This window comes from Juglans microcarpa x Juglans regia, chromosome 7S (genome assembly GCF_004785595.1).
Source record: "Juglans microcarpa x Juglans regia isolate MS1-56 chromosome 7S, Jm3101_v1.0, whole genome shotgun sequence".
NCBI classification, from domain to species: Eukaryota; Viridiplantae; Streptophyta; class Magnoliopsida; order Fagales; family Juglandaceae; genus Juglans; species Juglans microcarpa x Juglans regia.
Window position 1 is genome coordinate 3,617,794 of NC_054607.1, and position 13,937 is coordinate 3,631,730.

At 36.1% G+C, this 13,937-nt stretch overlaps 3 protein-coding genes across 4 annotated transcripts; 2 read left to right on the plus strand and 1 right to left on the minus strand.

Annotated features, from left to right (window-relative positions):
* Window positions 1-3,239, plus strand: LOC121241357 (L-aminoadipate-semialdehyde dehydrogenase-phosphopantetheinyl transferase-like). The gene is made up of 5 exons (XM_041139093.1): window positions 1-332; window positions 766-898; window positions 1,145-1,389; window positions 2,259-2,430; window positions 2,866-3,239. The coding sequence occupies exons 1-5, from the start codon at window positions 217-219 to the stop codon at window positions 3,037-3,039; spliced, it is 840 nt and encodes a 279-aa protein (XP_040995027.1). The 5' UTR covers window positions 1-216; the 3' UTR covers window positions 3,040-3,239.
* A 705-nt stretch (window positions 3,240-3,944) lies between these two features.
* LOC121241358 (ACT domain-containing protein ACR12-like) lies at window positions 3,945-10,097 on the plus strand. 2 transcript variants are annotated; one of them, XM_041139094.1, is made up of 10 exons: window positions 3,945-4,208; window positions 5,403-5,455; window positions 6,854-6,985; window positions 7,594-7,688; window positions 8,343-8,427; window positions 8,576-8,635; window positions 9,009-9,064; window positions 9,228-9,333; window positions 9,467-9,535; window positions 9,703-10,097. In XM_041139094.1, exons 2-10 carry the CDS (start codon window positions 5,414-5,416, stop codon window positions 9,763-9,765), a joined length of 708 nt encoding a protein of 235 aa, XP_040995028.1. In that variant the 5' UTR covers window positions 3,945-4,208; window positions 5,403-5,413; the 3' UTR covers window positions 9,766-10,097. The 2 variants fall into 2 exon arrangements, with proteins under 2 accessions (XP_040995028.1, XP_040995029.1); XM_041139095.1 differs by having other exon boundaries at window positions 6,863-6,985.
* A 1,311-nt stretch (window positions 10,098-11,408) lies between these two features.
* Window positions 11,409-13,578, minus strand: LOC121241663 (protein trichome birefringence-like 36). The gene is made up of 5 exons (XM_041139530.1): window positions 13,073-13,578; window positions 12,551-12,722; window positions 12,275-12,456; window positions 11,986-12,144; window positions 11,409-11,905 (listed from the first exon to the last, which is right to left on the minus strand). Exons 1-5 carry the CDS (start codon window positions 13,423-13,425, stop codon window positions 11,602-11,604), a joined length of 1,170 nt encoding a protein of 389 aa, XP_040995464.1. The 5' UTR covers window positions 13,426-13,578; the 3' UTR covers window positions 11,409-11,601.
* Window positions 13,579-13,937: the final 359 nt, after the last annotated feature.

A 13,937-nucleotide genomic window follows, 5' to 3' on the forward strand; every position in this document is an offset into this window, starting at 1 on the left:
CACGTTCAAGGCTCATGCCCTCTCAACTTGTCTTCTTTGTCTCCTAGTAACAGCCGATCGGACTGTAGAGCGCAATCTGACGCCATTGCCAAAGTTTGCTCTCCCCGTCGGACTCATCAAAGCACAACAGCAATCGACGATCGTTATGTTAGTCCGCAGTGAATCATCTGTATAAAGAGAGGTTGCTAAGCTTTGCTTTTCTGGGTAACAAATTTTATGGAGAGGGGTGTACAGAGATGGGTAGTAGACATATCGAAGTGGGAACCATCTCCCCACGACTTCTCCTCTGCCCTCTCTCTCCTTCCTCAACATGAACACTTCTTCATCACCAGGTTAGCTTTCCTTTCCTCTTCTCTCTTTCACTCTCTGTTTGGTTGCTGAGAAACTAGAACAAGAATATGCATCAGACCAAGTCAATTGGGGTTGTGAAATTGTTGAGTGTTCAGTGCTTATGGGTGTTCTAGGTTCTGCCTTTTCTCAGTGATCAAACGATTTGTCTTCGAAACTCGTACTTAGCTCTCTTTCCGTCCTTCAATCAGAATTTTTGTTCATAATTATGAACTAAAGCTCTGTTTGGTTACTGGGGAAATTTTATTCAAGAAATAATTTTGCTTCTTTCCTATTTTTGTCCGCAATCAAACATGTGATAGATATATAAATTATGTGCTTCAATTATCTTCGAGTTTGATTTTCCTATCAGTACAATATAGGGGTCAGTTTTGTTCAGTTATTTCATGACCTTTAAATGTGCCTGCATACTTGTAGATTTATAAGAATGGAGGACAGAAAACGGGCACTTGTGAGCAGATTCCTTCAATATGCTCTTGTACATGAATTGCTGGGAATCCCATTTGATGAAATCACCATAAATCGCACTGTGGAGGGCAAGCCATACCTGGTATAACTAAAGTTAACAAATTTTATTTTATTTTTCTTTTCCATTTAATTGGGTGTTTTGAGTATGTGAACACGCTCATGCGTATGTGGTACTTATCATGTTACCAAATTTGGTGATTGGTTTGGCATCATTACTTTTCTCCAGGCACACTTCTTGTAGCTCTTTTTGCTTGCTTGCACTCCAGTACCATAATTGTATTTACTATCATATTGATGCTATTCTTTTCTCTCTTTTTTACTTTTACAGGAATATGATAAAGTTGGCTTGGAATTTCCCAATTTTAATTTCAATGTATCCCATCATGGCGACTTTGTGGCTATAGCGTCTGAACCTTTGTGCCTTGTAGGGTTGGATATTGTCTCTTGTGTCATTCCCCTGAAGGAGACAGTTTTAGACTTTGTTCAAAACTTCTCCTCATACTTTTCACATTTGGAATGGGATAATATAGTCAATGCTGGCTCATCTGATGATATTTTGGCTGAGTTTTACAGGTATGGTTAGATTTCTGTTCTATTCTGCAAAGCAACTAGATCAATCAGAATGCATGCAATTGAATATATTTTCTTAGCATTTGGTCACTCAATAGTTTCCATGAATTTGCCATCAAAACTACTACCTTACACATCTTGTACAACTCCAGTAAATTGACTAGCCCCAAACTGTGATCAGCTACATCTGTTGTCCATTCTACTGTGGAGAAAACAGATGAAAAGGGAGAAAAAAAAATAGCTTCCAATCCTATACAAAAGGACCGTTCCATGTATGTGCATAATTTCCATGTAAAGGCTTTTACCTTTCCTACTTTCTTGGTTACCATGGGAGTAGCCACCAAAATGCTGAAATGGCATACAGTTAGGACCACCCTACTTGGCCAGTGGCTACAAAACTGAGGCCCCGCTCTTTTCCAAAAGAAAATCTGACCAAATTTAATCGTTCTATTAATAGCATATAGGTTAGGCCTCTTTGTGTTGAGCCCGGTTCTGTTTATGAAGACCCGGTTGATGACCCAACCCAACAAGGATCCATTGCATTTTTTGGTGGATTTTCAATGAGCCTTTTTGACCCGTTTGGCTCTTGATCCGACCTGACCTGCTGTTTAGGGTTTACCATATATTGTACAATACCCTTGTACGGTCGCCACATTGTATCTTTGATTATCATCTGAAATAAAATCCTTTGCAGCTCCATAGACGTAGACACGTTGCCAAACCGCCTAAACCTTTGTGTCATGTGTGATTGATTCCACTTTTGTTTTTGTTTTTCTCTTATCGTTCCTAATGGCTCCCTGCCTGATAATATTTGTAACTGTTGAGCAGAAATGTAGGATGATGCAAGGATCAGTTTATATTTTCTTTTGCAGATATTGGTGTTTGAAAGAAGCATATGTCAAGGCCATAGGGAGCGGACTGGCATATGGGTTGGACAAAGTGGAGTTTCATAACACCAGATGGACGAGCATATCTGTTAAAATTAATGGGGAGGATGTGAAGGAGTGGAAATTTTGGCTTGTTGAGCTGGGAAAAAGACATTGGGTTAGTTTTCTTTCGTGTTTTAGCTTATATTCTTCATTGAAATCTTGGCTCAGTATGCTGTAACAATGCAGTAGTGGGACAATATGACATGAAAAGCTGACATGCATGATAAATTTTCATCAGAGTGAGAGATGCATTCGAAGCTGTATTTATTGAACTTAGGATGGCTCATGTTATTGGCTTCACTTGGTCTAACTACCACTGTATATATGTCAAAAGAGTTTGAAACTTTGATTTATGAACTAAAATTCCACATTTTCCATTAAGGATTGAAATTCTGCACACCTGATTATTTCAAGTTCTTTCAAGTATGCGTGTCCCACAAAAAGAATGTTGGCTAATGCAGTCTAGGGAAGGATGGGATGACTATTTGTATTTTTTTCCCCTTGAATAAAACAGCATGTTTCCTCATAACAACCTTCAATGGATTCACAGGTATCGATTGCAAGAGGACACCCAAGATCAGCTACTGAGAGTTACAAGAGAACATTAAAGAGGAGTGAGTTTAACAACGAGGATTATCACAAGGGTCTTCATCTTCCAAGTGTAGATTTTGTCTTCAAAACTGTAGAAGAACTGATTTTACTCATGAATAGTAAGAGATGCTAGTGTCTTAATTCCTAATATTGCTGAGGCAGAAGACAATGGCCATTGGGAAGCCATTGACATCGATGTTTTGGTGCTTAAAAAGGCTTTTACCATCAGTCCTGCTTGAAACAGATTCCTTTGCTGTGCTGCACCACATCTCTCAATCATATATAAGTTGTGTCTCGAGGATGCCCGTTGCTCCTCAGTCCTCATGTGGAAAATGATTCACGTACATTCTTTTTCATAATTCTTTATATAATTCTGTTTTAAATGATGAATATTTTTATAAAATAACTTATAAAAATAACATCTTTTTACATAAAATACCCTTAATTTAAAACACGATTGTATAAAAAAATAATAAAAAATATTTTACATGTATTATTGTTCAATCATAGTTATTTATATTTTTTATAAATAAAAATTTAATTGATCCTCATTCTATATGCACCATATAAGACATAGGGGCACCATCTTCCAAATAGTCGCTATTTGACAATTTCCATATTCCATTCCAACAAGCCAAAAGATCCGTAATCATCTTGAACATTACCCAATCAATATCCAGCCTAACAAAGATCTCATTGCTCAATAGGAGTTATTTATATTTAGAACGGGAGAATTTTATTTAATCTATCTTGTTTAACTTCGGACCCGACAAAGAAATTGTCAAAGTTTAACCACTGTTGATTACTTTTATATTTTGAGTAGTGCTATTTGAAAGTCTTTATACTAAATATCTATATAATATAATTTAATTTATAAGATTTAAATTTTAAAAATTTATCCTCTAAAATTAAATTATATCACGTAGCTAGTATCTGGAGACATTCAAATAAAAATATTCATTTCTAAAACTTTAAATTATCGAGTTTATTGAAATAATATTTAAAATTAAAATATTATAAATATGATTATTTATGACAACAAACCGAAACTTACTGCTTTGGAGATACGCCTACAAAATCCTACACCGTTTTACTGCCGCAATTTTCGCAGCGACGACACCGTCAATCCACCATTCGCATGGCTCTCGCAAACACCGCCTTCTTCGTCTCTTCCTCTGGCCTCCGTGGATCTAGGGTATCTGATCTCGATTTCTCTCCACAACTCTCTCCCTACGAGTCACTCACCTTTTTCCCAGCTCGCTACAGGAGCACTCAACCTGGACTTGCTTTCTCGAGAAAGAAGTAAGACAAGGCCTCCGAATTTTTCATTTGCAAAAAAAATGTTCCCTTTCAATTCATAAATAAAGAGAAAATGCTCCCTTCATCGATAAAAAAAAATAATAATAATAATCATAAAGAAAGAAAAAATGTTTGATGTACACGAAAAATTGAAATCGGGAACTTTGTCTTTTGGAATTATCACTATATCTCCCCAGCAAGAGTGAACCTGCATTGAATTACTTCAGATCATAACTTCTGGATTCTTTTTAACTTTCTTCAAGTTCTTGGATATCTCTCTTTTCTCGGCAGTGAAACAGGATTATTGTATTCCTTTCATGGATCTTTTCTTTTTTGTTGATAAGTTAAAAAAAAAAAAAACATTCATGGATCTTGAAGCTTTTTGTTGATAGAGTAATATAAAAGGTCTCTTTACTGTGCTGGATGCTAATTGATTGTCCGAGGATTACACAAGGATTTCGAGGTTTGTGTTCTAGTCTTTTCGAGAAAATGGAACAACTGCTGGATATTTTGTTTAGTCTTAGTTGAGTGAAGTAATTTGTAGGCTACCTATTTGGAAAAGAATTAAAGATTATAGCGACCGGAAGCGTTGACTTTTAAATCTTTGATTTTTACCCCAAGGAGGATGTTATGCTTAATCTGCTATTCCATACAAGGGAGTTCATAACAGAAGAATTCAAGACCAGCTCCACCGAGCTCATTACTATTACTTCAAACTCACTAGAAAAAAAAAAAAAAAAAAAAAAAAAAAATCGTAATTGTTTTGGCTTATGTATAAACAGCCAATGTTTGTTGACAATTTCTTTTGTGTAGTATAAACTTTGTCTTCTTTGAATTTGTCTTGTTTTACTGTTTATTTTCAAGAATAAAAGTGATCACGGAATGTGGTACTTACTGGGGCTAATGAGGCAGCTGAAATATTTTTTTCCCTTTTTTTGTTTTCCTGCAGAACATTAGATTATGGACTATTCTCTTCTCCTCCTGTTACAATCATGTTAACATTCTGGATGACTAAATATGAAGAAAACTTGTTCATGTCGTTTGTTTTATCTTGTTCACTGATCTTTTTTTGTAGTCGTACTTGTGGTTTGTGACTCTGTCAATCATTGTACTAATTTTTCAATCATTCACTTTAATATTGCTAAGAGGTTAACCCCGAATCATTTGTTGTCTAATATCGCTTGTGTTGTTGTGCAGGAACATTTTGCATGCATCTACCGAGTTTGAATGCAGTTGATTCAACCTCATTGGTCAGTGAGATGATTCTTTCAACCTAATATGATTTGTTTCCCTTGTTTTTAGTACAATTGAGGATTAACAAAAACTCATTTTCACGAATGTTGTGGTTCTATGTAGTTCCACTAAAGATGGTGAAAATTACAAATCTCTAATTCATCTGTAGTTCTCAAAAGATAGCTTGATTAGTTGCATCACTAGATGAGACGTATGATAGCCATTTTTTTTTTTTTGGGGGGGGGGGGGGGGGGGGGGGGGGGGGGGGGGGGGGGGGGGGGCTGGGGAGGGTTGTTGAACAGCTTTTACATTGAACAACATTACTTGATTGGTGCTTTTTAGATCCATGGCTGAAATGAATTTGAATGTGGATATATTCAACTTTGGAAATTTGCATGTAATTGTAACCCATCTACTTCCCTCTTAAGTGCATGTTTGGGATTGTGGTGGTAATGTAGCTTTTAGCTTAAGGCTTATAGTTGTAGAGCTTAAAGTAATAAGCTCTATTATTAAAAAGCTATTTACTGTTTGGTAACCATATTTCTAAAGCACTTTCAAATATGTTACATTTGTTTGGAAATAAATTAAAAAAGTACTTTTTGAGGTGGAAATGACATAAAAGATCATTTGATTTTTTAGTGAAGAGAGGAAGGCCCGGGAAGTCAGAATGCAAACCAATTTATGACCGAAGGATATTGCTTTTTGGCGAGGAGTTTTTTATTTGGGGGGGGTGGGGGCCTTCAAAGAGCGCCTATGGCAATTGATGGAGAATGTTGGAATCAAATCTGAGACGGGTTGGGTCTGGGGGGGCAACAATTGGGTCAGTCTGGAAACAACACCATTTTAGAGACTCAAAGGGAAGAGAGAGGCAGAGAGAAACATGCCAGAGAGAGAAAGAGAGAGAATAAGACCAAAGGGCAAAGTGGTTATTATCTGAAAATTGTATGGCTATTTTCGTCATTGACAGTTTCCTTTAAAATTGTAACTACATTCCTCATTATCCGGAAAAGCACGTTTGAGGAAAAGCACAAAACATGTACTTTAACATGTAACACCCAAACAACCTAATTTTATCATTAAAGAGCTTTGAAGACTATTTAAGCACTTTTTAAGCCTCCTAACGCAACCCCAAACGGGCTAAATGACAAGTACTTTGGTACTACATGTGCTTATTCCCAATCATTGTTTACTTTTAAGCATTTGAAATTGGACTAAATGTTACTTGGAACAGGCTTGTCTGGACCGAAATATTTATAATCTATGATTTAGATTTCTCATCTTTATGCATTCTTTTTATTGTAAGCAATTTGTGGGAGTTGGATGTGGTTTGATATTTAAATTGTGAGAAAGGCACGGAATTGGCTAAAGTTTTTCCTTACAAAAAATAAAGTGCCGTAAAATTAATGGGATTACAGCAAATGCAGAAGTCTGATCAAGATGCTGATTATATCCCTATGCCAATAGTTCTGATAGATCAAGATTCAGATTCTGATGCAACAATTGTACAGCTCAGCTTTGGAGATCGCCTAGGAGCTCTCATTGACACGGTAAAGTGCTAATAGCAAGTTATGGTATTCACCCCTCTGAAGGAAACATTTGTATAGGTTTAAATACCTCGTGATTTTCTGTATTCTTGTACATTGAACCTCATTTGAGGTACTCCCTTCATAAAGAAAATTTTTCTTAAGCTAAAGTTTTTAGAAAATTTCTGAAAACGTTCTGTGATTCTCAATTGATGCTTACAATAGTGTGATTCTCAAATTGGGCCATATACGATTCTGGAGTTCCACAGCTTAATGTGTCACTAGAATAGGTACACTTGCTTGGAATTATTGGCAAAAACACATCACTCTGACTACTGATTGCTATTTTTACTGAGTAATTCAGAATCACCAATGGATTCTTTGGATTTTTTTACACTTTAATTTGTAACCTTAGGGGACCTATATTGCACTGCTTGTATACTTTCGTTGTCCTTTTCATTCTATTTAGTTATGAACAATTATTTACAGTGGTATTGATTATTGAGGTAAAAAGGCCTTGTGGAAGGTCAGAGCTGAGCAATTGGTCTCTATTTTATGATTATTTTAGTGCTGGTGTATTCTACAAAAGGATTAAAGCTAATGACCTGCCTTGGTTTATTATGCTAGGGCAGATGAATGCATTGAAAGATTTGGGACTGGATGTGTCGAAGGGAACTGTTTCCACTGAGGGATCAGTCAAACAATCAAATTTTTTCATCACACTATTGTAAGTAATTCCTTTGGCATCTCCTTAATGGTGCTTTCATAGAGTTCACCCTATACATTAAACTTTTAGTCAAGCAGGCCAGTGTTTTTAGTTTTAAGAAAGGAAAATGCTTGAAGTTTAACTAAAAACCATTGAAAAATTGCTCATGTTATTCTGCTCTGAACAATTATTCCAACATGCTTGCTTTCCACATGGCTTTATATGGCTAAATGACTCCAAAATGTCTATGCAAAAATTTTAGGGCAGTGTACAAACCACTGGTTGTAGACAGTAAGATGAGAAACTCTTTTTTCTTGATAAATTCTTGCCAGACACCTCTCACGTCTGGTTGTAGCTGATTTTGAAGATATAAGCTTCTAAGAAACCCCTAATATTGAAGCTGATAGTGTTGAAACTAGTTGCGCTGTCTTCTTGTTGTTTCTCTTATAATACTTTAAGCGAGATGGTTTTTGTTGTGTTTGCATCAACCTAGAAGGAGAATAAAAAACTGAAATTTAATAAGTTGCTTTAAATATATTTCTAACCCATTGATGCTTCCAACACTGGATATCAGAGTTTTAGAAAATATAGCGTCAGCCCAGTGTTCTAATTACCAGCTGTTACTTGTCTTACTGCTAGTTTTGAGCATTTACAGATTGAATTTGGTTGTGCTAGAGACACAGGCCGCAAAGTCGAAGATCCTGATATGTTAGAGAGAATTCGACTGACCATCATTAACAATCTTTTGAAGTATCATCCAGTGAGTATGCTGAAGATACTCTATTTAAGTTTTGTTTCAGTTTTTAGGATGCAAGTTGGAGAAAGTTTGATCCCATTTATCTTACATTTCTTACAAAGATGATTTTTGCCATCTGCAAATGTCACCCTTCCTCCTTAATTTCTTGCAGGAATCTAGCGTGCAACTTGCAATGGGTGAGGCTTTTGGAATAAAAGCTCCAGAGAAGAAGGTGATGTGCTGAAGGTCATTTTAGCTTTGTTGTTTCAACTTCATTTCCTTGTCATACTCCACCTGCCTGTGGCCGTCTTGCTCTACATATATGAGTACATATGTCTATTCTTAGGTACTACCAGCCTTTCTCAAGAAAGAACCATCTCTGAACAAGTTCATCTGGCATTTGAAATGTCTATAGCACATTACTGGCCTGTTGATTGAATGATCTCTTCATTTTCCATGTTGTGCCATGGTTAGGATGTAATCAATAGTTGAATATTGGTAATAGATTGGGGAGATTTCATGGCTATGTTCTACTTAGTTCAATCCATTTCTTGCGATATTGTAACATTACAGAGTTGAAATGGACTTTGTGATTTTGTATGCAGCTTGATGTTGATATTGCAACTCATATACAAGTGAAGGAAGATGGACCCAAGAGGAGGTTTGCTAGTTGTGATTGAGTTGTCTTGTAGCTTAAAATTTATTGCTCATTTGCACGACCTACCCTGCTGGGAGATTGCAATCTGAGGAGTTTGAAAATATTTGCAAAGAAAGGATGCATTTATGTATCATCTTAGTTGTGCATTTTGCTTCCCAATTTACAGCTTACTCTGTATAGAAACAGCAGATAGACCGGGATTACTGGTAGAAATCATCAAAATTATTGCTGATATTAACATTGAGGTGGAGTCAGCAGAAATTGATACAGAAGTATGTACTCTCTCACTCTCTCTCTCTCTCTCTCTCTCTCTCTCTCTCTCTCTCTCACACACACACACACACAAAAACATGTAACTTCGCACACACATTTGTTCTGATCAAGTTCTCATCTCTCATCTGACAGGGACTGGTAGCCAAAGATAAATTTCATGTCAGCTACAGAGGGGCAGCGTTAAACAGTTCCTTGTCTCAGGTGAGTTCCCCAGCTTATTTAGAGCAAATGCTTGAATCATTGGTCATTTGACTTCCATATATTGTGAAAGACTCTTTGAGGCAGACCATTTTTAAAGTCATTTTAGCATAACAATCTTTATCAGATTGCTTCGCCCATCTCCTCGTTACATCTTTTTGAATATGCAGGTGTTGGTGAATTGTCTACGTTATTATCTCCGAAGGCCAGAAACAGATATAGATAGCTATTAATACCTGGAAGTACCAGTGTATGGCTGCAAATGATTCTTGTATCATCAAATCATGCATGAGCTATAAAAGTCCCCTGCTCAAGAATCTGGGCTATGGATCTTTAATCGCATTTTGGGAGGCTTTTGTTTCAGATGCCAGTGAAAATCCAAACATTGTAGGGTAAAAGCTTTGTTTTTTCAATTTTTTTTCCAGTTTAAAATCAGAACCACGTCCCAAAAAAGCCATATGATTTTCAGTACCTTCTATTATGTTCCTGTTCTTTGTCTAATACTGTTTTGTTTTTACCCAAATTGATGCTCTGGGTTTTAAAAAAATCTACCAAAATTGAAAGATGATTTTCCTTCTGTATTTAAGTTATTAACTAAAGATTATTTTCTCAGATTGGGAAAATAAAGGAAAAGTAATAGCAATCAATCACCAGCAGACATCATCATTTCAGAGCAGGTCATGGCTCTAAAAAGCTCTGCTGATAATCAATTCTCTTGCCATAGTTTTCAACACGTTCCAAGCCATAACAAACAATCATTCTCGCATGCACTGAGTTAGGTATCTGGAATGTAAGTGACGTATGCAGCAAGCAATGTAAAAAGTGAATGCTGATGATTTTGATTCCAAATGACCCACTACTAATGATATTTCTATCTCCTTTATTTATTTGTTTTTTATTTTTTTCCTAAGTTAGGTAGCTGATATCTTATGCTCCAAACTAAACCCTCCTATCTTAGGTGTGTTTGGATAGTTTAGATAGTAAATTGAGTTGAGTTAAGATAAAAGTTAAATAAAATATTATTATAATATTATTTTTAATATTATTATTATTTTAGAATTTAAAAAAGTTGAATTATTTATTATCTTTTGTGTAAAATTTTGATAAAGATATAATGATGAGATGAAATAAAACACTTCTTGTATTCAAACTGGACCTTACAACAATAACCTTGACAAATTTTTATTTCTAACTTATTTGTTTCTTCTCTTTGTTTCTTTTTGGTATGAAACCTTTTCAGTAAGATTATAGTTTGCAGACAATTATTTATACAACTTTTTAGTACTTTCAAAATAGAGCATACATTCAGTGAAAAAGTCCCTAGACGTATCCTGTTAAAACGTGAACGGATGAGTTCCACTCATTTATTCACCTCAATTGATCTTGTTTGTTAATTTGCATAACAAAACACATCCGGTCATTTGTTGTGGAATGAGGTGATCGGTAGAGAACTGGCTTGGGTTATGTCGGAGACTGTAGTGGCAGTGCTGGCCAGCTAGACAAATATAAGAGGCATGCAGCAGATTAAAGTGATTTGGAAAATGATCCATATATGCACCATGTGGTTTTTGTGGTAGAAGCGCAATGCGAGGACGTTCGAGGACAAACAGAGATCGTTAAGAGAACTTATAGCTTTATTTTACAACACTTTATGTACTTAGGCCATTGTTGTTGATTTCAACGGCATGGCCCTACATGACTTTCTTGTCTCTTTTGCGCCCTCTTAATTAGGGCATATAGGCTTCTTGTATTTGTATCGGGCTATACCTATTTCTTTGATCAATAAATTTGTTTACTTATAAGAAATAAAAAATAAAATAAAAAAAAAAAAAAAAAAAAAACATCCGATCATTTTTTCATTGGATGTAAGCCAAACTCCATAAACACATATTCAATTTCTTTTGGAAATTAGACTCACATCACAAACTAATATGGCATTGTTCCATCTCATAACGCACAATGCCATAAAACATCACAAGACACAGTACCATGATAAACCATGACAGGCTTCTGAGACGAATTATGCAGAACAGTGCTCCTAACAACTTTACCTAACTTTTCTTACAAGTTCATTGTTTGAGCAAGACACTCAACATCTCATTCCAGATATCAGGAACCCCAGGGAGACACCAATGGCTGCAGTCAGAGGAAAAGCCCCTTGGATGCTGCTTCTCTTCTTGGGCCATTGCCCTACTGTACACAGAAGGATGTCCATCTCTTCGAAGAGCTGTCATAGTTGTAATATCTTGCAGATAAACTGGAAATCTCATCCTTCTCAATACCCCTTGTAACACTAGCAACTGTTCAGGAACATGTTGGTGGCTAAAGAAAGCTAGAGGCTGCTTTTGGTTATAGCATTTCCATCCATTTTCTCTGCCAGAAAAAAGCCGAAATGTCTAATTAAAATGACTTCTAAGAAAAAATGAAAAAATGACTTGGAAGTTTCATTGTACCTGTTATGTCTAGGTGACATGCTCCGAAAAATGACTCGGGTTTTGCGAGGGTCGAGATTTGAATCTACCCATTTAGACCATGTTGTGAGTCCTTTCTGGTATGCAACCATTGGATTCATACTTTTCAATAGATTATTTCCCTCCATGAAATAGTCCCACCTATTTATAACCCTCAGTTAGAATCATGAATTCTTATTATCTCTAGTAGCATTACCAACAGACGTCAATAACATGGAGAAAGAGTATTCTGTAGTAAGAACAGGAAAAAATACTGCAAAATCTGTCTTACGAGCTCCATTGATCAGAATGAGTCCACCAGTGAGCTGAATCAAAAACAAGAACATCAACATTTCTCCAATACTTTGCATTCTCTTGGATCAGATCCAAATGCAAGATTCTCTTGTTTTCTGGACCTTTCTTCAATTCCACTAGGAGTGGTGCCCAAGAAAATTCAATTGATGTCTCAAAATCCTGTATGGGAATTCCGATTTTAATTGATTCTTAAGTTAATTTGAGTTATAACTAATTAATTGCTGTCTCAAAAAAGTTTGACTTATATAATTACCATAGCATGGAAGGCCATGGAAGGACCACTGTACATCACCCTTTTCCGACCATTTGGAATAACTCCTTGCACCAAGCAAACAAGAGATTCCCATTGATTCCTCATTATAGAATCTCCAACCAGCATTATTCTCTTCTTTCTCATCCTTCCAAGAAAATCCAATGCATCAAACCTGTGCCATGGAGGCAAAGCATTAGTGCATGTTGTTTTAGCATAAGGTTCAACAGGTTCAGACTCTGCACATTCTTCAGACAAGGATCAGCAGCAACATTAATGTCCAGCATATTTGAAGTTCTAGGTTCAAATTAAATATCATATTAAATATTCAACATCAAGTTGTAGGATCAACAGCATGTTCAACATCACACTGAACATCCAGATCAAATTAAATACCAGATTCCAATATCACAAACCCTTTTCGGAATTCATTCATATCATATGGTAGACACCTCTATGCCTTATACTATGAGAACTAGCAAATAATTTTCTCTCTTTTTTTTTTTTTTTTCAATTTGCATGTACCTTGGAATAGAACAGCCTTGGGGCTTCCACTTCCACTTCTCATAGTCAGAATCCGGCCGTCCATTCTTTTGACAAGTCACAGCAGTACTAAGATATGGGCATTTTGGGTCGTAGAGAGGATAAGATTGATCATATACCCATTTGCCAACAGAAAAGTCACAACTTTTTCTCGAATCATGGCTGCTTTGCACCATAATTACTTGTTCATCTTCCTCATTGAGCCACGGCTCATGATCCTCTAGGCCAAGCTGCAACTCCGATGATGCTTCAACATGAAAGAAGCATAGCAAGATGCCGAAGAAGAGGAAGATGAACAAGGAGTACTGGGTCAGTTGAAACTTCGGTTTAGCCATTAAACCCAAAAATTAAATCAGCTTGCAGTGAAGGGTAACAAATGAAGAAGCTAGCATTTTAACTGTAAGTTGAAAGGGAAACATGTTGATCACTACAAGTGTTCGATTACGGCATGACTTGCGCTTGGATGGGCCATATTTCATGTTCTCTTTACTCATTGCCTTCGTTTCTAGTACCTGATATCTATGATCTCTTTTCATCATTGGAACGAACTACTTTTTTGCCATCATTTTACGTTGGTTACGCAGTTTAAATAAGATGTTTTTGTTAAAAATTAAATAAAATATTATTCTTTATCTTTTTTCATTAAAAAAAAAAGTATCTTTGGCATAGTTTGCAAAGATTGAAGGGAAGATTATAGAGCCAAATTAAGCTTATTAAGCTATATATTGGGCATGCTCTAACTGAAGACGCACCCGCTACCTTGATTGTCCACACTAGTCGTACACTCGTGGGATATACGAAAAAATTATTAATTATTAATTTTGTTTATAATCTGATTTTTGGACCT

Coding starts and splice junctions, on each gene's coding strand:
- LOC121241357 (XM_041139093.1), top strand. CDS start 217: ATGGAGAGGGGTGTACAGAGATGGGTAGTAGACATATCGAAGTGGGAA. Junction 1,390..2,258: donor ATTTTGGCTGAGTTTTACAG/GTATGGTTAGAT, acceptor TTTCTTTTGCAG/ATATTGGTGTTTGAAAGAAG. Junction 2,431..2,865: donor AGCTGGGAAAAAGACATTGG/GTTAGTTTTCTT, acceptor ATGGATTCACAG/GTATCGATTGCAAGAGGACA.
- LOC121241358 (XM_041139094.1), top strand. CDS start 5,414: ATGCATCTACCGAGTTTGAATGCAGTTGATTCAACCTCATTG. Junction 8,636..9,008: donor TAAAAGCTCCAGAGAAGAAG/GTGATGTGCTGA, acceptor TTTTGTATGCAG/CTTGATGTTGATATTGCAAC. Junction 9,065..9,227: donor GAAGATGGACCCAAGAGGAG/GTTTGCTAGTTG, acceptor CCCAATTTACAG/CTTACTCTGTATAGAAACAG.
- LOC121241663 (XM_041139530.1), bottom strand. CDS start 13,425: ATGGCTAAACCGAAGTTTCAACTGACCCAGTACTCCTTGTTCATCTTC. Junction 12,457..12,550: donor CCATGGCCTTCCATGCTATG/GTAATTATATAA, acceptor ATTCCCATACAG/GATTTTGAGACATCAATTGA. Junction 11,906..11,985: donor ATGTCACCTAGACATAACAG/GTACAATGAAAC, acceptor TTTTTCTGGCAG/AGAAAATGGATGGAAATGCT.